Source organism: Natator depressus, chromosome 15 (genome assembly GCF_965152275.1).
Source record: "Natator depressus isolate rNatDep1 chromosome 15, rNatDep2.hap1, whole genome shotgun sequence".
Taxonomy (NCBI): domain Eukaryota; kingdom Metazoa; phylum Chordata; order Testudines; family Cheloniidae; genus Natator; species Natator depressus.
The window spans coordinates 29,454,260-29,475,954 of NC_134248.1; the positions used below are offsets into that span (position 1 = coordinate 29,454,260).

At 54.6% G+C, this 21,695-nt stretch overlaps 1 protein-coding gene across 6 annotated transcripts in view; it reads left to right on the forward strand.

Moving 5' to 3' along the window:
* FAM222A (family with sequence similarity 222 member A) overlaps window positions 1-21,695 on the forward strand; it is a 105,880-nt gene that overhangs the window by 40,755 nt on the left and 43,430 nt on the right. For all 6 annotated transcript variants that reach the window (XM_074972702.1, XM_074972703.1, XM_074972704.1 and 3 more), the window contains one exon: window positions 11,417-11,548. In XM_074972702.1, the coding sequence (XP_074828803.1) occupies window positions 11,467-11,548 (82 nt within the window). In that variant the 5' untranslated portion in view covers window positions 11,417-11,466. The remainder of the gene's footprint in view (window positions 1-11,416; window positions 11,549-21,695) is intronic.

The following is a 21,695-nucleotide window of genomic DNA, read 5'->3' on the forward strand; positions in this document are numbered from 1 at the left end:
AGAATGCTGCTTGCTTGCAGCTAATTACAGAAGTAGCAATTAGCTGCTTCCTGTAGGTCCCAGGGAAGGACAGCAAGTGTCTCATCTCAGCCCCATGTGCTACAGCAAAATAGGTGGTCAGCATTATCAGCACATGGGCCAGGACCCGGTGGAGAGCAGGGATGCAATTCAGATGTCCCGGCTTTGTCGGCAGCCTTTCCGGGAAAATCCCTGGGTGCTACTCCAGCCAGTACTGGTAGCTCCATGTTGCGTGGTGGTCCCTCTGGACGTGATGCCCTAACAGCGACTGTGCTGCCACTCAGATGAGACCTAAAACCCAGGCTCTGACCCACTCAGTCATTTATGATCATGTGTCAGCTTCACCAGAGGCAGGGTATCAGTCCAGGTGTCCAGCCCAAATCTCCATCATTACGTTTTTGCCTCCCTAAATTCCCACCTGGCAGTTTCACTTGGAGACAGGATTCTTCTTCACTTCCTGATTTCAACTGTGTGTAGTGCTGCTGTGAAACAGCTGCTGTGTTCCACTCCAGAGGTGGCTGCATTCCACTGATGGGTGAAATTATTTCTGCTTGTAAAGTGCTTTGGGATGCAAGGGCCAATATGAATGTAAAGCATAGTTATTGCTTAAAAACTTTAGGGCTGCTTCACTTGTCCTTTTTTTACTTACAGTAGCTCCTGCTCATGTTAACATGATCTGGTTGTGACGATCCACTGCTTCCCGTATGCCAATGTCACCCTGAGGTGTGCACATCCCCTTCAGGCCGCCCCCTTGACCCATTCTCCTAAAGGGACAGCGTCCAACAAGAACATTCTGCTCTGTCCAGGTTCTTCTCCTGTCCTCATCACTGCAGCATCCAGTCGTGCATTAAATGATGTGACCAGCATCGGTCGCGTGTGGTTCGTCCTTTCTCCTTCCCTCTCCCCAAGGAGAAGTGGAGTGGGAGTTGCCCTGAGATTTCATGTTGGACATGCGTTGGGCTCGGTGTCTGTATTAGCCAAGCCAGGCAGAAGACATGCCCCTTGCATTTGGAGTAGAAGGTGGGGAGGCTTGTGCTGATGCTTAGATCTGGGGGCATTTGGTTCAGTCTCGAGCCGGCTCTGGAGAAAGCTCTCGCTCCTGCCCAGACAAGCTGTACCCTTGCGGTGGGTGGCTGCATTCGGCCTGAGGAGCAGAGCTTTCCTTCTCGCTCTTGGCCGGAAGCTTTAGGTACCTTTTATGTGTCCTGAGCCCAACCTCTTGAGTGCCTCGAAGATCCAAGTCAAAGCCTTGAGCTTCCCATTGTATTCCATGGGGTCAAACTTTGTTACTTGGAGCATGGCAGACGGCTAGCATGGGAAGATGGCTTTCCCCTCTGCTTTTGTTTCCTTTGTGCATCTGACAGCATTTTTTGCTCTTTCTCCTGCGTTGCATTGGGCCTGGCGCCAGCCGGCTCCCCTCTGCCGACTTCTCCCCCTCAACCCAGGAGCATCAAGAGCCTGCCGCTGAGACATGGTCCCTGCTGATCAGGGACCCTCAAGGACAGCTGTGCTCGGGTCGCCTTTGCAAAGGTGCAAGCGCAGGGTACGTGGGGAGGAAGGGAGCCAGCTCCCCCATCCCCCCTGGCTCCCTTGGGTGAATTGTGGGGGAAGGACAAGGAGAGAATTACAATAGGTGACGCCAGGCCAGCAGAGGTGTGGGGATTAGCGCAGCGCCGTGGGGGAGAGAGGGCCCCTTGTGTGGGGGAGGAGGTGATATGCTTTTGCTAATCAGCCAGATGGTGGCTTCTTTGCGGCAGCCCTGAAGGCTCAGTGGAGACCCGGCTAGGTGGGGTTTGCAGTTAGGGTTAGCTGTCAGTCAGCGTGGGCCAGACCCAGGTAAGTTGGATACCTACACTAAACCAGACAGGGTCAATGCCTTCCTCTTCCCACTGGCTCGGTGCGTCCGTCCCTGCAGGGGCAGTCGCTTCACTCTGCCCATCTCTGCAGCAAACCCCACGCTCCCCCAGCCGAGTCACCACCTGCCCTGTATTGCTCAGCGTCTGACGGGCTCCTGCAGGCCGGGAATGCGTGTGGCACTTGGGCTGGGCCTGTGGTGCGTGCGCTCACGCTGGAGGCACTGTGAACATTTCAAGGATGGGGAGATGGACAGGCCTCCAGGAGGGAGGGGTGCTGAGCGTGGCCTGCCATGATCTCGGGCTAGGGTCCTTGCACAGTGACACAGTGAGCGTTGCAGCTCAGACACCTCTGCCTGCATAGAGGTCTTCTGCTGTGTGGCTAGGGCTGTTCTAATCTGCTTAAAGCTCTCCCTTTGGTACCTGTCTGTTCTACCTTCCCAAGGCTCATAGTCCTCCCCTTAACCTCTGCTCACCTACATGCACGCACAACACTTAACGGTGGCGGTTTATCACGCTGCCCTGGGACAGCTCTCCCTTCTGGCTCCCACTGAAGAGGCTCAGCCTGTTGCCATTGTCAGGCGCTTTCCTTTACCAACAAAGCAGGATCCTTCCTGGGGGGAACACCCTGGTGCTGTGGTTTACTGGGATGCCCAAGGGCAGTTAGCCGGGAGCTATTGCTACAGCTCCTGCTTTGATCGATCGTCCTCCCGGCTTTTACCAAACTTCAGAGGGTGGTGGTGTAGTTTGTGCGCGCGTGAGCGAGCGATCTGAAACCTTGCTCCTAGCAGGGTTGTGTAATGAACCCCCAGTCCCGGCGGAGATATGCGAACTAGCGAACAGTCAAGTGCATTCAGTCTCTGAATAAGAAGCACTTCATTCTCTTTTCAAACTGTATAATTTCTGCCTGATTGTAATGGCATATTTTAAAATTACCAGAAATCAAAGCCAGAAAATGGATACTGCTGCTTTTACTGTGAGCTGCATTAACAAGGGATACGTAATGTATGAAATAAAAACACTCCTTTTTTTTTTTTTAAGACAGTAATAGGAGAAAATTGGTTTTGAAACTGAATAAAAGTCCCTTTCAGAGGAAATCATTTCTTTTAGGGTACCTTTGCTGAAAGGAAAATAGTGAATAATGAAAGGTGGTTACATGATTGTCTTTCATTTAAAGAGCGGCTAGGACAGATGGAATCTCAGCAAAATACAAGATTGGAATAATTGCGTGGTAACAAGGCGCTTGTTGTGAAATTAGTATCTTAAGAAAGTCGTGAAAAGGCTTTTACTCATGAATACTTCATTATTAGTAGAAAACAGCCCAATTTGGGTTCTCCAGACACCTGTTCAGCATGAAATAACTTCTTCCCGTTCCCCCGCCCCACCTGTCTCTGAAAAGATATCGCGTGTGTTGAACTTTTCAGCCCAACCAGTTCGGGGGGAGGGAGACTGGGAAGCTGAAATTGGCTCTAGGGTCTTGGAGGGCTGTTCTCAAAGGCAGATCAATGCCATCTCTGAAATACTGGCTCGCGCTAGCCAACCTGCTGGGCTTTCTGAAGCGCCTGCGGGATTGACTTTCCCTCCAGGCACCGGGGCTGGCATCGGGGTGAGCCTGGAGGCTCCTAATGACACGCACTGGATTATGCATAAATAGCAACAGAGGGAAGTTGCTGCTGCTGAACTCCTCATCCATCATCGCTGGACGGTCCCTCCCTGCGGGTCGCCTTTCACCGTAGGGAGAGATCCCGTTTATTGCCCCCTCCTTTGTGCAGACTTTTGGGACTGCACATCGTGAGGGCAGTTAGGTGCAAGGAGGGCCCCAGGCTGACTCCCCGGGGACGCGTGGGGAGCCAGCACAGGGGAACGTCCCCCCAAGGCGATGTTACCCAATGCTGATCAAAGCCTGACAGGGGACCTTCAGATTGTCCCACGGCTGGCTATGGTGCCGTGCTAGGAGCCCTTCCCAAGCCAGTATTAGCGAGGCCGGGGAGCACATGGGAGGTGTTATGCCTGTTGTGTGCAGCAGTGTGGGGAGGTCTGGGGGGCTCCGGAGGATCACGCAGTAAATGGAAGCACCCTCTGCTGCTAGTCCTGGCTCCGACTGAGACGTGCTTAGAGCAGGGAGTGGGGCTCTGTCCCATGAGCTGCATATGGGGTTAGGGTGTGATCTGTGATCTCTGTTAGGGTCAGTAGCAATCCCCCCCCAGCTCCAATCTGCCTCCATCCTGCTGCTGCTGGAGAGGAGGGCAGTGGGTTTTCCCATCTGGGGAGGTAGCGGGTTGAAAGAAGGCTGGGCACGTGGGATTTTGGCAGCCGGTTTCCTTGCCTGCCGGTTTTGCATCTTTAGCTCTCCGTCATCTCTGGCGCTTCCAGGGGGCACCAAGCTTGGTTGTGATGAGCTGTTCGGGCATAGAATCATAGAATAACAGAGTTGGAAGGGACCTCTGGAGGCCATCTAGTCCAACCCCCTGCCCAGAGCAGGACCAATTCCAACTAAATCAAGGCTTCAGCCTAAGGCGCCCAGTTCAGCCTTGCTAAGGACGGGCTGACCAAGCAGCTGGCAAAACAGTGCTGTCCTCTGTGCACAAGTGGGAACCTGGGGCAGCAGTGCTGAGCATCCCTTCCCAGCCTGTGGGACTAGCCAACCAGCCCCTCGGCCTGGGCCGTCTGTGACTGTCCCTGAGGGAAGCTGGAGCTGGCTGGATTAGCTGGCTGTAGGCCAGAGCATGGCTGCACTTGAAGGTTTTGCTTCAGTGATGCAACAGGTGGTGTTTTCCCTTCCCCATGTCACTGCCTGGCTCCGGAGGTGGGGCCGGTTCTGAAGGACGAATCTGAGGGCGCATGTCCCCGAGAACCAGCTCCCACCTTATCGTCAGCCCCGTCTGCATCTGCCCTCTGCTGGGAGTTACACAGGGTACTCTGCAGCCTGCCTTCCCACAGGGGGAGAGACCGCTCCTGGGAGGAGGAGGGGGAGACAGGGAGCGAGCAATCCCCGTGTGTTCAAGATCGTTTGTCAGTTCAGAGACGAAAGCAAGCAGTTTCCAAGACCGTCTGTCCAGTGTGCTCAGGAAAAAGCTATTTCTATAATTGCTCAGACACAACCGTTAGCCAGTGCACTGCAGTCAAAGCAGAGTGAGCGGCTATTCCAGCTTTAGCCGCCGCGAGGGGGAAAGTGTCTACATGGGGGGTGGGGAGTGGGAGGAGGGAAATCCTTGGTGCAGTGGGAAATGCATGGACAGAGGGTGCAGGTCTGGTCCCAGCAGAGGAAGGTCTGCCCTTTGTATCCCAGCTGGATGGGTGCTTCCCTCGATAGGAGGTTGGTTGGGGCTTGCCTAGCTGGCCTGGGAGCCCCCTCAGCGCAGGCAGCTCCAGGAGTGACCTGGGAGACATCAATGTACAATAGCAGGTATTTAGGAGCCATTTCCTGGGTCAGCAGACTCCCTGTTCAGCCAGGGCGCACTCCATGTTGTCTTTTCTCGGTCCTTGGGTATCTTTGTGAGCAGACGCCCCAGGAATAAAACGGACAGGTTGGAAAAGCCCTGAGGGCAGTTCAGGGGTGGTGTTAGTTATTACTCGGGAGTGAGTTTGGTGAGTGCAGCCTGCTCTGGGGATCCTTTGAGCATCTCCAGGCAAGCGTCCCCACACACTGCCTTTCCGGATAGGTCTCAGCTCCAGCCCCTCTGGGGGAATGGGGAGTTGAGTATCTCTGGGCCATTCATTCCTGGCCATCTCCACTGATGCCACTAGCCAAGGGGGGCCAGCTGTGGTGATGGTCCAAGGCACGTCCATAGCTGTCTGCTGGGAAATGGACCCTGCAGCTTGTTTCACGTCGGCCTTCAAGCAGCCGTCAAAGGGCGATGCATTTCTGGCACTGCTAGTCCGGGCTGCCCTAGGAGCAGTGACCCACCATTTAAAGGCTCCAATCCCCTGAGCCTCGTGCTGTGTCCTCGAGAGAAGTACATTCACGTAAGCAGGTGCACCGTCGCTAGCACGTCCGGCCTGCAGGCCAGTCGTGTCTGGTGTGATGTGCGTGCAGCCAGGTCACAGTACCAGGGTCGTGGCCTGAGGTTGTGTTGTCACGACAAGACACTGGCCTGACTGTTCTGTGGTGTAGCAGGGCACAGGGGCAGGCCTGCTAAATTGGACAGCCTGTAATTATGCAGGCTATGTGTATGGACAAGTGTGGATAGCAGGGCGTGTGCAATACAAATAACATGTATGTGGCATCTATGTAACTCCCGTGTGTTCAGTCTATTTGTTCCTCACGCTGCAGCAGAATCCAAGAGCCGAAGACGAAATAATGGGAACAAATGCTGTGAAAATGAGAGCAACTTGCCGATCTGCCCTAATTTGCTCCTGCCTGTTCTGTTAGGTAGGGGAGATCTGCCAGGTTGTCAGGCATTTCTTTCCCCTTGCTCTCAGGCAACTCAGTGGGTCAGGCTGTGCCTGGAATATTTTACTGAGCTTCGCTCTGACTGCTGCTAACTTCATTCCCGGCAGCTGAATGCAATCCTGGATCCAGGCTGCGAAGAGAAATCCGCTCTTTGGCTGCTCCATCCTGAGTGGGGGGAGAGTTGAGAAGCTTGTGACAGCGTTGCATCTGAATGCACAGTGCCCTCTGTGTCACGTCAAACCCCAGCCCGGATGACTCTGCCGCCTTAACCAAAAGGCATTTTTGCAGCTGAGAAAAGTCAGTGTGACTCTGCTGGGTGTCTCTGTTTTTGGGGGCCCAGCTTCAGAAACGTGGGCCCTGATTTTCCATAGGTGCTAGGGAGACCTGGGAATCCAGGACCTGAGCTTGGAACTTGGCCAGCTGTCTGTGGCTTGCGTTGGAGGGAACCAACACCCCAGATGTTCAGAAATTGCAGATCATGTCTGCTAATAGGATCTGGGTGATGGAGCAGATTTCCCCTCGTGGCACCGGTGGAGCCCTCCATCTGCAGGTCCCATGTATGTGCTGTGCTTGGGAGCAGCATGGGTTTGGGCTCCCTGCTTGACCAGCTGGCAGGTCTCCCTGAGTGGCGCTCGGGTCTGAGCACTGGACGGGTAGAAGGTTCTGGGCAGGATCTGTCCTGGAGTCCTTTGTGTGCTCTGAGCCATATGGAAAAGGAGCACAGAGGAACTTGCCATAAAACTAACCTGGGCCAAGCTTCGAGAACGCAGTGAAGAGACCAGTTTGTACTAGTCAGGGGTGGGGCGGGGGGAGCGGGAGGGATGAGACCGTAATTCCCTCTCTGATATTGGTCATTAACAAATTTGTAGCGCTCAGTCCCTCGGAAAAGGAACTCTACTGGACGGACAGACGTGATGTGGGCAGAGGGTTAACTTTATTGCAGAGCACTGGGAGATTTGGGGGGAGGTTGTTTATGTGGGTGTCTTTCTCAGATCTTTCTCGGGTGCCTGCCCGTGGGGTCTGAGCCCTGCGCTCGAATGGCAGGGAGCGGCCGAGGTCCGTGGTTTGGGGTTCCCTTGCTTGCGAAGTGCACATTGCAGGAGGCCCAGGCTAGGATTTGTGGACGCCTCTCGTCTTGTCTCAGGCACCCTCCTCCTTGGCTGCCGTCTGTTCTGGAGGCCCGTAGGGAGGTAGCAGGAAGTCACGGACAGCGGCAGCGTTCTTACCCGTTCTGATCTCGCTGATGGCGTGTCATTCTCCTTCATCTCAGCTCAGCTCGCACATCCTGCTGGCGTGTGATGAAGTGACCAAGCCCTGATGGGCCTTCCCCTCCCCCTGTGTGATTATTGGCTGCTTTGGAAATAATGAAAAGGGGACTTGTTCTTCCGTGTCCATCCCTGGGGTTCCCCAGCATTAGAACTATCTAGAGTGAGTTACAGGCCATTTTGTGTCTGTCAGCAAAGCCGGCCGGGGGGCAGAGTCGTGAGCTCTCCCCCACCCAAGGCGGCAAGTGGGGGCCGTGTGTGCAGGAGTTTCTGGTGCCGCATCCCGCTGTTAGCACTGTCGACCTGGCTGGTCAGACTGAGCATCTGCTTCCCACTCAAAGACACCATGGGATTCCTCTGGGGACACATGTTCTGAGCCTGCAGTGAGGGTCTCTGGCAGCAGCCCTGGCATTAAACACCATTGCTCAGGTGAGCATCGGGGCCTGGGCCATGGAAACCCACCACAGACTGGTCCGTGAGCGGTTTCCCCTGGCATGCGCAGACCAAGGATTTTTGTGGCTCGGGGACAGAATTCTCTAGTAGCTTCGTCAGGAGACAGCGATTGGGGTCTCCTGGGTTCTGGTCCCAACACAGACTTGCTGTGTGTCCACTTCCCCCTCTCTGCACCCCACATTCCTTATCTGTAAATTGCACCCTATTGCACTCTCCTTCCCCCCCCCCCCCCCCCGGAGCCCTTGGTAGGGTGGCCAACTTTGCAGAAAACTGAACACCCTTGCCCTGCCCCTTCTCTGAGACCCTGTCCCCGCTCACTCCATCCCCCCCACCTTTGCTCATTTGCTCATTTTCACCATGCTGAGGCAGGGGATTAGGGTGCAAGAGGGGGTGAGGGCTCTGGCTGGGTGTGCGGGCTCCAGGGTAGGGCCAGAAATAAGGGATTCAGGGTATGGGAGGGGGCTTCAGGCTTGGGCAAGGGGTGAGGGCTGGGGGTGCAGGGTCTGGAGTGGGAGCGGGGATGAGGGGTTTGGGGTGCAGGTGGGGGCTCAGGGTTGGGGCAGGGAGTTTGGGGTGTGGGAGGGGGCTTATGGCTGGGGCAGGGGGTTGGGGCACAGGAGGTGGTGCGGGCTCCAGGCGGCGCTTATCTCAGGAGGCTCCCGGAAGTGGCTGGCGTGTCCGGGACCTGCGCGAAGCCAGGGCACGCAGGGAGCCTGCCTTAGCCCTGCTGCACCACTGATCGGACCTTTAACAGCTCAGTCAGTGGTGCTGACCGGAGATGCCAGGGTCCCTTTTCGACCAGGCATTCCGGTCAAAAACCGGACACCTGGCAACCCTAGCACTGTGACTTGTGTGGGTGGGAGGGACTAGAGACCAGCAGAGTGGGGCGGGGATTGTTAATCATTTTTATTTTATTACAAGTTACCTCGTAAGCGCATCAGGGTGTAGATGGTATTTGTCTGTACAGCAGCTGCATGCTTTGGATGCTGTCTGAGTCTCTGGAGCAGTGGGCTGGGATAGCTTGCACTGACCAGTTGGTGTTCTGTGCTGACCTGCAGGGAGAGCTGGGTTAGGTCCTGGTTCTGGATCCTTGCTCTGTGTAAACAGGAAATGTCATGAACAGGATTCATACTTAGAAGAGTGAGAGTGAAACTGGGAAAACAGAAAGCATGCACTCCATGACCCTCTTGAAGACATTGTATATGGGGGTAGGGGATTTGCGCATACACCACTCCCACCTGTTGGAGGGGAAAGTGATCTGCTCTGGGGGTATCGGTACGTGCACAATATACAAAATAACCCAATGCATGTAAAGCTGGTTGAATCTTCTTCCCTGTAGCCTTGCCTGCCTCTTTCCTGGCCAGTGGCGCTCCCTGCCTGCCGAGAGCACCCTCCGTGAGGTCTGGGTTGGGGCGGGTAAGAACTGTCCCCTCTCTGCCTGGAATAGCTGAGATAGGGCAGACTTTCCATGACAAAGCGTTGGGCCATGTGATGTCTCGGCTGTGACATCCAGCCGTCCATCCATTTCAGCCAGCGAGAGCAATGGATCAGAACTTGTGGCTCTGAAGGACAGAGCCTGCAGCCTGCTTTTCTTATGCTTCAAGTCAGCCTCTGCTTACCCCGTCTGAGAAGGAAAGCTCAGTCCAGGAGTCGCTCGAGGCAGTGAGAGTACATCAGGAGGAATTAGTTCTAATTTATGCCTTCCATCTAGGCTCCTGAAGGATATACAATTAGCTCCAAATGTGCAAATTGTTGTTGGGGATGACTTTGGCCTGACCCCTCTGACTCTAGTCAACTAGCTTTCGAGGCCAGCCTGAGCTCTGGTGGCAGACGCCAGGACTCGAGTGGTTCTTAAGAGGGGCTTTTCCCAATATCCCCTGGAAATGGAGGGTTTGATCTCGGTTGGGATCTTAATGGCCAGCTGGCAGGGGAAGTAATCGAATGCTTTATGATTTGCTGCGAGGAGATGGTGTCCATCAATCCAGTGAACAATCAAGCGGCCTGTCTCCCGCTGTCTGACATTGGCATCGGCACATTGCAGTAGGCTGTTCTGGGTATGTAGGCTGCATCCTCTGAGGCAGAATAGGAACAAACTGAAACCCTTTTCTCTTTGGGGTCCCTCCTTGGGACCCACTTCGGCCAGGCCACCTGGGAGGAACTGGCTCGCTAATCATGGTTAGATTGAGGGGCAGGTGGGAGCGGCTCATTGATTTATATTTTAAGAATCTCTGTATGTATCGCTCCCCTCCCTTCGCCCTTTATCTGGGATAGCAAGTTCTTTGGGAGAGGAGCTCTTGTTGCCTTTCTGGGGGAGAGCACGGTCATGATAGCTAGATGCTGATAACTGCACTGCACTGCCCTGCGTGACCCTGGCTCCTGGAGACAGCCGTGCCGAATCAGCTCAGGAGGCTGGATAATGAATGGGCAGGACGGGTTAGAGGTGTTAGTGAGTGGTCTGGGGCGTGCACACGTTGCCCTTCTCCCCCTCTGTGTGATGTCAGCGTGTCTCTCAGCAGACTGGGGGCTCCCTCGCTGACGGGGTTTGGTCTGTTCACCCGGGGTCTGTCCTAAGGCTGCTAAAGGAACTCCGAACACACAGCCCTGCCTCAGCCAGCCTCGGGTGTCGCTGCAAAGGAGACGTGCGCTAACATCAAGGTAGTTTGCTCGGAATAACCACCAGGCTGTAAAGACCTAGCGCGGGCACGGCGCAGGTAGCTTTCTACCTCCATGTAGCTAGCCAAGTCGACACTATGTCCCCCCCCAACTCACCTAGCTACATCAAGATAAAAACTGCAGAGCTTTGTCTCCACTAGGGCTTTGCATGTAGCTAGTTACCTCGCGCTAGATATAATCACACCTGGTTTACAGTGAAGACAGCCCAGGACTGTTGTAACCTGCAGAGCCTTCTGGAGCTGCCCTTGCAAATGCCCCGCTTTACACTGGTCTTAAACTCTACAAGCGTGAAAGTCACGTGGCTGTGTCTTGTGCTGCCCTGCTGTGGGGGTGTCACCTGTGGAGCTGGAGTGGAAACAGTTGGAAAGAAGCAAACATTTTTGGGGGTAGAGAGGATTTTGGGGCAACAGAGGGTATGAAAAACAAATTTTTTCAGTCTTAAACTGCAAATTGTTCAGGTTTTGATTTTCTGTTGGAGAAAACTTAGACTGGGATAAATTTCTGTGGTGTATAAGAAAGGTCGTCTCCCATCCCGCGTTAACAGGAAATGTTTAAACCAGCCATAGCCACTGGGCTCATGACAAACATTGCTTCTAATGCACGTAGACCCAGCATTGCCCACCCATCACGCGCGCTCTAACTCACAGGCTGGCTTTCCTGGCCACGTGCAGCGTTCACGAGAGAGAGGGGCCGCGAGACGTTCAGCTGCCAGAGCCGATCCCGTTTGCTTATTGACGCCTTCCCTTTCTGTCCGTTTGCAGCGTGAGGGTCTCCAGTCGTGACTCCAGCAGTGCTCTCCAACGCTTGGACCATGTTGGCCTGTCTCCAGAGAACCCAGAACCCGCCAGCCCAGCACCTCGCGTGTCCAAACAAGACCCTGGAGCCACGGAAGTGTAAGTGCCTGTCGGGAATTTGCGAGGGAGACAGCGTACGCTGTGCACTGAGAGGGAGCTTCCTGTACTGATCTCCCCAGTTCATTTCCTGACATCAGGTTATTCATTGACCTTCAAACCTCCCTTGGTTCTGTCAGGCTTCGTGTTGGAAAGCAAGAACTGGTTGTCCCTTGAGCTGTCTTTTCCAAGCGCCCTGTCGCATGGTGCGCCCTGTCGCGGGTTAGCCCTGAGCTCTGTCTTGCGCCTCTCCTGTTATGGGAGACCAAAGACAGCCCGTGTCCAGTTCCCTTCCTCCCTGATAGAAAGCATTTGCCTTCTTGCTGTTTTGACGCTTCTTGTCTCATTGAAAAAGACATTTCTTTAATGGATAATTAACAAGAACAGGAAAAGCCAGAGAGGGGAGGGGGGAAAGGAAGGAGACATGATCAGCGAATTAAATTGGGTTGCTTTGGCTGATCAGTCAAACTTCAGAAAATTTTGCAGCCCCATCTCCAAAGCGCCATGGCAAACACCTGCTCTGAAGCCTCCTTAAAATATCTCTAACCCTCCCTTCCCCCTCCCTCTCCTATAATGACTTTTCCCAGGTTTGCTGTAGCTCGACTGTTCCTGATGAGCTGGCCTTTCAGATACGCTGTAAACTAGTTACATTAAAATGGGTTCCAAAAGGTCACTCCGGTAAAGCACCTGTCTCGAGCAGCCTTTGTCTCTCAATCCAAACCATGATTAAATGTATATTTAATGAGCCTGCTTTAGGCAGGCAGGTTTGACCTCTCCGGCTGGGAAAGACACATTAAGATTCTCAAGTGATGAATGTGTGTTTTAAAGAGGGGAGTGGATATTTTTCTACTGGTCTCGGTTGGATTTTTAAGCGTTCCGGGCTGAAGACAAATCAACTACTAAAGCTCCACTTTTTACCGTGTGACAGCCCCAAGGTATTTGGTTAATGATCTGTATTTACCTGGAGACGTATTTTCCCCTGCCTGTGCACCCCAGCACAATCAAACCAGTCTGCTGAGTTTTTCTTTTTAAGTAGAGGAGGACGGGGTCTGAAGTGATCAGATGTTTTTTCTAAAAGATACAGTCAAGTTCAACAACCGCTATTGGACTTGAAGCAGGAATTAGTTCAGGGAAATGCCCATGTTAAGGCTAGATGATACACTGGGCCCACGTGGCCTTCAAAATCTACAAACTTGTTTGTGTTTTCTGAAGGCACCTTTCCTTTCAGTTCATGTTGGTCTCTGAGTTCTCTTGTGCCCCAGGGGAAGAACCCGCCCAGTGTTTCCATTAGAGTCCAGTGGAGAAAGACGCAAGGGGCTCTCCCCACTGAGCATTCAGCTGCTCCCTCTGCCAAAACGGGAAGGTTGCCACCCCTGAAACGTGGGAGCCTCTCCTCTCTCGCAGGGCTCTGTCTTGCAGTCCACTGTTGGGTCAGTGTGCAGAGCGAACTGAGCGTGTGGTTGTGTGTGTGTAGACGCTTGCTCAGAGCTTATAGTGTTGCTCAGGTCTTTTTCTTACTAGCCTCTGGAAAGAAATTGAGTGTTGCTGTTGTAAAATTATTCCTCTTTGGTTGTGCCTGGATAACCAGCTACCTTTCTTCTGGGCCAGCCGAGCCCTGAGCCAGGCTCAGGGAAATGTGCGCGCAGGGCTTCAGGGAAGGGAACCTCTGACTGCCGTGGGAATCGGCGCTGGGGGCAGGCCCAGGGAGCTGAGGATGGCTTGTCATTCTCCCATATTAATTGGCAACAGGCGCGTCTGCAAGCTGTCTTGTTTGTGAGGGATTCTGAACCATAGAGGCTGATCCTGGGAAACTCACCAGCCCTGCCTAGTGCTGCACTCAGTAAAAGGAGGAGGAAAGTTTGGAAAGACCATCACCTTCCTCCTCCTCCCATTCAGGACAGAGTGGGCGCAAGGAATCCCTAGCCTCTTCAATGGATCAATTAGTGCACAATCTACTTCGGGTGCTGGCAGGTTCACGAGCAAGGGGTGGGTTCTTACTGTGTTCTGCCTTGTGGATGCTCAGGCTGTGGGAGGAGTCCTTGTCTGAAATGTGTCTAAATTACCAGGGAGCTTTGGAAGTGGGGGAGTTAATAGGCCTTTGTGCACCCAGCCCTGTGTGAGATGTTACCCGTGTTGTGGAATGAGTGAAGTCCCGTGGTGTCTGAAACCAGCTGCCCTGCTGTTAGTGCGATGAGTCGCAAGGGTTTTCCATGTAGCCAGTGGAATAACAGAGCGAGCTAAGCGTTCGTGTCAGAGAGAGAGCGGGATCAGGTGAATCGGTGCAGTGGCTGGCTGCCCAACTTCCGATCCACGCCACAGCTGAATGGGACCTTCCCTGGCTCCCAGGGTTGTGATTGGGCCTGATGCTCTGTGAGCCTAAGCCTCCCTTGAGCATGTGCAGCGCCGGTGTGAGCGCTGTGAGGGAGACCCGGAGCAATGGCTCCAAGGGGTCCTGCCCTCCTGTAGAACAGGTGCAGGCATCCCCAGTGTGCGGACGGGAGAGACCCTCGGCAGGACAGAGTGGCGTGCAGCCTCCATGCACATCCAGTCCTTGGCCCCTCTGCCGAGACTGCCCTTGGGGGCCAGTAGCTCTGGCACCTGAGAGGTCTATACAGCAACCAATTGCCATGCGGCCGATCCTGGCTGATTGGCTCAAAGGCAACCAACAGGATTTTGCAAATTCAATGGGAGAGGGGCCGTTCTGTGCGTCTTTTGACAGCCGTGGTTTCGTTTGTATTATTTAAGGCATTTCCTACCGGGCTGGTAACCGTCCGTGGGATGCCCAGTGTGAGCAGAGGAGCAGGGTACATTGCCGTTCCCAGATGCGAGTATCCCAGCACTCTCCAGACGCTAGGGCTAGCTTGGGCTGCTGAGCCGCTGGGCCGTGTGCAGGTTCAGCTCTGGCCTCTCCGGGGGAAATCTGGGAGGGGTTGCGTGCCACCTGCACCAGCCCAGGAAGAGGGTGCCGCGTGCTCTGCTGGCCGACGCCACGGAGCAAGGCCCCTGCGCCGTGGCTGGTGCCCCAGGGTGCTAGGAGGGAGAGTCAGTGCAGGAACAGCGTTTGTGCCTGATAACGGCATGGTGGGAGGCTCTTGACAGCCTCTGCTCTCCTGGGGCAGCCATGCCCGGCGCACCCGTTTGTTGCTTGGCTTGTAGCATTTTTTTGTGGGAGAGGCCTCGCTTGCCCCTTTCTCTCACTGCCGCTATCTTTATTCAGCTGGGTTCTCCTCCTCCTGCCCCCTAGTGCCCCCCCCCCACGTCCGAGGGGTGGGTAAGAAGAGATCCTGGGGCCACTCATTCGTTTTATGCCACTTTGGAGCGACTTTGTCCTCTCTCGGCAACAGTCTCCTGCTAGCCCACTACCCCACAGTGCATTTGCTGCCTCCGCCCACCTGCCAGCCCGGTCACCATAATCAAAGTGTAGCTGACCATATGTTTCCGCTCGTTATGGGAAAATGCAGCACGCCTCTCTTTCTCTCAGCCGCCTGCTCGTTCCGATTAAATTGTAGGTGACATCCAGGGCCAGGCATCTGGTTTTGAGTATAATTTTCCCCTCCTTAGTTATTACACCTGTGGCAAGCGGGGAGGGGAAGCCGCCATACGCCCTGCGATGCAGAATGAAAGGCGAGCCCGGACCCTGTGCAGCGTGGGGCAGATGAGCTTCCTACTAAACGCCTGCTTAGGTAATCGAAAAAGATAGCATTCTCTTCCAACAAGCCACAATTTAGAAGTGCCTCTGATTGCTTAATTTGCTCCTGAGTATCCCAGTAATTATCTTTATGGGTCTTATTTCTGTCCTCTGGCACTGTTTCTGTCGATATTAAATGAGTCTGGCGCTCGGCATGGTGGCCGCCTGGCCTGGCACCACTCTGAAATCCTATTCTCCTGCCTGCGCCTCTGATTAATGTTTGTATTAATTTCACGTAAAAGGTGAGCTGCCTAATTTCCCCGCCTGCACCGGGAGCTGCGCGAGTCGCTGCCGTTTCTGGACCCAGTGCCCTGGCCTCCCAGGTGTGGCCCCGCCCTAGGGTTTCCCTTCCTCTCTCTCACTAGTTAATTGCTTTTCCTCCCTTTACACCTTTTCCCCATGGCGTCTGGAAAGCGACCTTTGCACCCGCGCTCCATGAGTTGCTTAGTTGGTATGGGAGGGCGGTGGGGGGCCTCAGTGGGGTCCCCATTGCTGGGACTGCTCTGAAATGCTATACCTCAGCAGCGCTGTCGTGTGCGGAGGTGAGCCCGTCGGCCCCGAACCAGCGCAATGGCTTCGACTGCCCCTCGGCCTGTGGCGAGTGCTGGTGAGGAGGGGGTGGAAGAGGGCTCAGAGCTGTGTGCATAGCGGAGAAGTGGGACGCCTGGAAGCTCTTCCCTTTGCCGGCTGCTTTGTCTCATAAGGGTGATTTATTTTCTTCTCCTTCAGAACTGGGGGGCTGACTTTGGCGGGGGTCCCAGCAGGCAGCTCCAGCACTGGGGGAAAGGAGATAAAAACAAGCAAGAGGCAGAGGTGTGGGGTGTGGTTCTCTAGGCCTGGTTTTGGGGGGTGGGATTGGGGTGGAAGGGAGAACCACATTCCCCCAAAGTGCTCTTTAGGTCTCTCCACCTCTTCCCTCTCGTGGGGATGGCAGTGCCAGGGGGACTGCGCTGGGCACCCTCGGCCGCAGGGCAGCCCACCCTGACCCAGCTGGCGTCCGTCTGGGGCGGCGGATCCGCTGTGCTGGTGGGGAGGTTCTTTGGTTCAGCCGTCTGCCTGCTTGTCCCCAGTGTGCCTCGGAGCTGAGGCCCCTTGAAGAGAGGCTCCGTGGCCTGCTTCCCAAAGCGTCCTCGGGGGGATAGCATGGTTGGGTTGGGGGCTGGGGACTCTCTACCCCGGTGTGAATGTCTGAAAAGAAGAGAATTGCTGTGGGGGGGAAATCCACTTCCGGTTCCCCCAGGACCAGAATAAGCCGGAAGTGTCTGCTTGGAAGGGTTCTGCTTCCCAGTGCCTTAAGGGCAGCGGGCGAAGGGATCGTGGGGCCTCGCGGGGCACCCTGGAGCTGGACTGGAGCATCTCGTGTGAGGCTTTCTGGCCTTTTGTTTCACCCACTGGGTGGCCTGTGTGGGTGCCATCTCAGGGCCCCATGCTTCCCCAGGGAGGGGTGCTGTTTAGTTTGGCCAAGCCAAGCCTGCTGCTGGTGACGTTGGGTGTAAATCTGCCCAGACCGCATGCAGGGTCTTACTGGAGTGGGTGGTTCTGAGTGTTGAGGTACAGTTGGGCTGAGGTGAAGCCGGAGAGACTGGGGCTGGGGAACCAAGCAGGGCTTCTCCAGCCAGAGGGGTCCTTTCCTACAGAGGAGAGAAGAGTGTCTTCTCCAGACCCACGCCACATCCACTGCGAGATCCTTCATGGAACTTCTTGGGCCTTTGGCCTGATTCTCATCTGAATCTCCAAGACCCAGCAATGCCTGCTCTTGCACCCCTCCGGGAGAGAGCTGGAGCTGGATGAGGGGCCCCAGCCCGTGCCAGGAGCAGGGCAGGGCCCGTAGCGGGGAAGGCTGCTGGCTAGTTGAAGGCATCTGTGCTCTATTTTGCTGTCCCGAGTCCGGACTGGACAGTTTCAGACTCTCCACTGCACCAAGGCTGCTACCAGGAGGCCAAACCATTTTTCTCAATCTTGGAAAAGCTACCCACAGATTCTGGAAAAACAAACAGTCTAGCAAGTTCTGAAACCTCTTGTACCACCACTACCCAGACACGTTGGAGGTTACCAGGGCACCTGAGCCACATTTGCCTAGACAGCCTTTGTTCCCACATCCAAGATAGCCAGAGCATCATGAAGCTAAAGTTACCTGGGAATCTGCTTCATGGAAGCCTTCAAAAATGCCCACCTGCTATTTCTGTTGCAGTAGCACCTACTGGCCCTGACCGATATCTGGGCCACATTGGGCTAGGTGCTGTACAAACACATGGTGAGAGGCAGTCCCTGCTCCCAAGAGCCAGCAGTCCGCAGAAAGAGGGCACACTAAACAAAGGTCACCCAAGTCTCTTGAGTCCTAGGCAGAGTCCTGTCCACTAGGCCATGCTGCCTCTTGTTACACATCTCTGTCGTCTGCTCCTTAGAATCCCCCAGCCTAGGGGCTTCAAGTCCTGGTGCCACAAGTCTAAAGTCTTTGTTCCACCAGTAATCACAGACTTCACTGAGCTGTAAATAAGGATCTTGTCTGTGGCTGGAGTTTCTCCCTTTCTGAAGATAAGAGCATTCCACTCACCCACGTTCGTTTCGTTGTCCCCCCAGGACGCTATCGAATTTGTTGGCGAACAGCTCCAGTGTGCCTCCCCCCGCAGAGACCTATCCCTGGCGGGTCGTTCTAGGCCTTGTGTCTGCTGTGTGTGTCTGTGTTCCCGAGGCAAGAAGATGTTGCTGTTTGCAGTTTAACTTTGACAAATATCCCCTGCCCTCCATGTGCTATCCCAGTGCTGGCTTGGAGAATCTGAATGGACCCTCACTACAGTCAGCTCCTCTAAGGAGTGCCTTGTCTATACAGACCGGACCCACGTTCCAGCCCTGTGCTCCTGGAAGCGTTTGATCTCCTCCTTACCAATGGGCACTTGGTTCCCAGAGAGGGGAAGGCAAGGTACCCTTGTGGGGACAGCACAGCCCATCTCTGCTGTGTGAAGAGATGCGTTTCATTACAGCTTCTTCATTGCTAGGGCTCCCCAGCAAGGCTGTCATGCATGCCCCGGAGCACTGCGGGACGTCCTGCAGCCTTGTGGGATGTCGGCTGTGATGCAGCTGCCACAGGCATCGTTCTCCAGCTAGGCTTTAAACCAATAATAGCTCTTAAAGCCAGCGTGTTAGGCTGTTGCCCGCCCATCCCTGCCTCCCTCTGTACCCACAGGGCCACTTAATGCCATCTCTAAGTGTTTCCTGTCCGATTTATCGAGCTGCTCGGCCAGGCCCTTGGCGTTGTGGTTTCAAGCTCTGCTCCCTGGGTGAGCGAGGAGGAGGAGGCTGTTTGCTTTCGGCTGAGGAAAATTCCTGCGTGGACACCCAGCTTTTGGGCAGATGGTCAAGAGGGAAGGGAGGGGTCCAGCACAGTGAGCCAATGCCTTGGCCGTCCATACCTTCCCCCTCTCCCTTTCCGGGCCTTCTCGCAGAGGAGCAGGGATGCGCTGCAAAAGGCGGCATCCTCGGGAAAATATCACATCCAATTAACTTCAGCACGCTGGGCCCCTTTGATTTTACTCTCCTTGCGTTACAGGAACTCTGAGCTTTATTTAAATTATAAATCAAATAATACCCCTCTCAGCTTGGCCAAGCCCTGCGCTTCTCTTGCTCTCTGCACTGATGTAGCAATGGCTTATATTTAATTAAATGTCACTTGATATGTGCCTTCCGTTAGACACCGGTGCATCTGCCGCTAGGCCGGGGCTGTTAGTGCATCTGCGGTGGTGTGAGCAGGAAGCGCACGTCTGTAATTGGTTGGGATCGATATTTAGCTCAGCGTTATGGAGCGCTTCCTGAGCCAGGCGCTCGCTTTCTATTTAAAAAAAATAATTAAAAACCGATTCTCAGGGGCGCCTGAACTGTAGCAAGTGGCGGGGCTGGACAGCTCAGGAGGCTGGTAAATAGTACCAGAGCCTCCGATTTCTAGGTTGCTGGTTCAGTTCCGGCCCGGGTCAATAAGGATTGCCAGTTGTTCGTATCGGACGGCTGTCTCTTGGGCTGTGGGAAATGAGCTTGTGGTCTCAGTCCATTACTTAGTAAACAGATCTCAAAAGCCAGCAAGAAGTGAGAGGCTCCCACATCCTATTGAGGCTGCCTGAGTAATTTTAGGTTTCAGAGTAGCAGCCGTGTTAGTCTGTATCCGCAAAAAGAAAAGGAGAACTTGTGATGCATCTGATGAAGTGAGCTGTAGCTCGTGAAAGCTTATGCTCAGATAAATTTGTTAGTCTCTAAGGTGCCACAAGTCCTCCTTTTCTTTTTGAGTAATTTTAGAAGCGGCTGAATGCAGTTTCCAAACTGGAGCTGGGCCAGGACGTTGGGGCCAACAGCTCTGCTCCTGGACAGCGCGCCAGGTCAGAAAGACAGTAACGCTATCAACATGGAGCCCCTTCGCAGCGCGCTGGGGCCTTCATCCAGCACTAATGCAATGGGCAGAGCCCCCAACGCAGCTCCCTGCAGCAGGGGACTCCGAGGAGAGGCCTCTGCCTGCCATCAACATTTTAGGGAGCACAGGTCATCCTCTGCCGCGGTGTCCCCGCCCGCCTCCTTTGGAAGTCACTCTTGGTCGGTTGCTCGGATTGACTGTTGCATTTGTGGTTTTTCTGAGGGTATGCAGCTTGTGGCCATAGCCCGGACACTAGCTTCCATCGGGAGTGGGTGACTGTGAAGGTAATTAGTCAAGCAACAGGTTTGACAAGGGGGAATTTACAGTTGTCGCTCTCCAAATGCTGTGGCCGGAGGAGAGCGGCCAACCTGAGGAAGGAGGAACTGGGGCTAACTTGCTATGACAGATAACCTGGCCTTTGGTAGCTGAGACCATTTATCAAATGTCTTTAGGTGCCTAAAGATGCAGAACGGCACTAGGGGCCTATGATGCTTTTGAAAATGCCACTAGGTACCTATCTGCATCATTTGGCACCTGAAGATCTTTGCGAACCTGGCCCCAGAGACCATTTAGGGCTTTATAGGCCACGTGTGTAGCTGCGGTATGTATTGCACTGCAGAAAGTGTCCGGGCACTGGCTGGTTTCTCCCCCGCCACTGGTTCCTGTGCAGACTGGGGGTGTTCACTGATGGTGTGTTACTCCCCCCGACCGCCCTGGGCACCGGTGGGCTTGATCACACAAGGGGCTGGCTGGGGAGAATTGGCATCTCCGTGCTGAGAGGAGACTAATCACAGCCCTGCTAAAATACGTTACAAGGAATAAACCTAAATGAGGGGCCCAGCTGCCTCCTTGCTCTGGGCTCCGCATGCGGCTGGCTTGCCGGGGCAAGCGTCATGCTCTCGGATCTCTGCACCCAGTGCCTCCCTGGATTTGTGTCTTGAGCGGAGCAAGCCCTCGGCTCTGAACGGACCATACGGGAAATCTCAACAGCGGACACCGCTGAGGAGTCCTGCGCGGGCTGCTCTGGATCCGAGGAGTGCTCCAGGCAATTCCTGTCCAACGGGAGCCTCAAATCTCCCTGCCCTCACCCAGGGGGTGCTGTTCACGTAATACATCACACCAGCCCCGGGTGGAGCTGATCACAGAGCAGCTCTGGTGGCCCAGGAAAGGAGCCTGCCTCTTTCCCTGTGCAGTCCAACTCCGTTTCGGATTCCAGCTGCCTGCGTCAGACTGGGCTTCACCTTGTAGCTGGGGCACTTACCTCGCTTTCAAGGTGACTTTAACCTTTGCACAGAGGACGAGCAAAGAAGAGTTCCCACCTGCTTGTCCACTGGCCTCCATTCTGGCTCGCTAGGTGCAATTGCTGCTCCAGGGCCTCACAGAGGTTTCCGTTTGTCTCCCCGTTGTCTCGGCGCGGGCGTCTGGGCCCCGCTGTGTGTGCACAGCAGCAGGTAGAGCTGCGGCAGGCGTTTGGCTTTGAGAGACCGTTTGGCCGCTCCATGCAGCCACATCTTTCACAGCCAACGTTTTCTCAACAGAGCGAGTTTCATTCCCGCCCCCACACCCCGCCCGCCCCGTCGTGGTCTCGTCTCTCTTTCTTTTGATGGCTGCTTCATGCCAGGGCTCGGTGCAGGCTGGGGGCTGCCGGCAGAGCACTCTGTGCTGACAGAGGTGCTGTACCCGGAGAGAGAGTGCCGGCGTTGATAAGGCTGTTCAGACATTTCAGTGCATGCCTGTTTCTGACACTACTTCCTTTGTATAGCTACTCAAGCATTTTGGTTGCTTATCAGACCCAGGTTTTCAGTCTGCCTTCTGAACTCCTTAGCTCAGCTTTTGATGCCACTTCTGAAGTCTTTGTTGTTCCTGCCCATGGTATGAAGCCAAGAACCCCTGGCGTTTGGAGCGCTTGCTGTCCTGGCATCAGCCCAAAGAGCAGAACCGCCAGCCCCGAAGGAAGGCAGGCGAAGGACGTGTGTTCAAAGTGGACATGGGGATCTTAGGGTGGGTGTTTTAGGGAACGCTGACTTAAAAGAGAAGTTGAGTGAGGGAATTAAAGAACCTGTTTC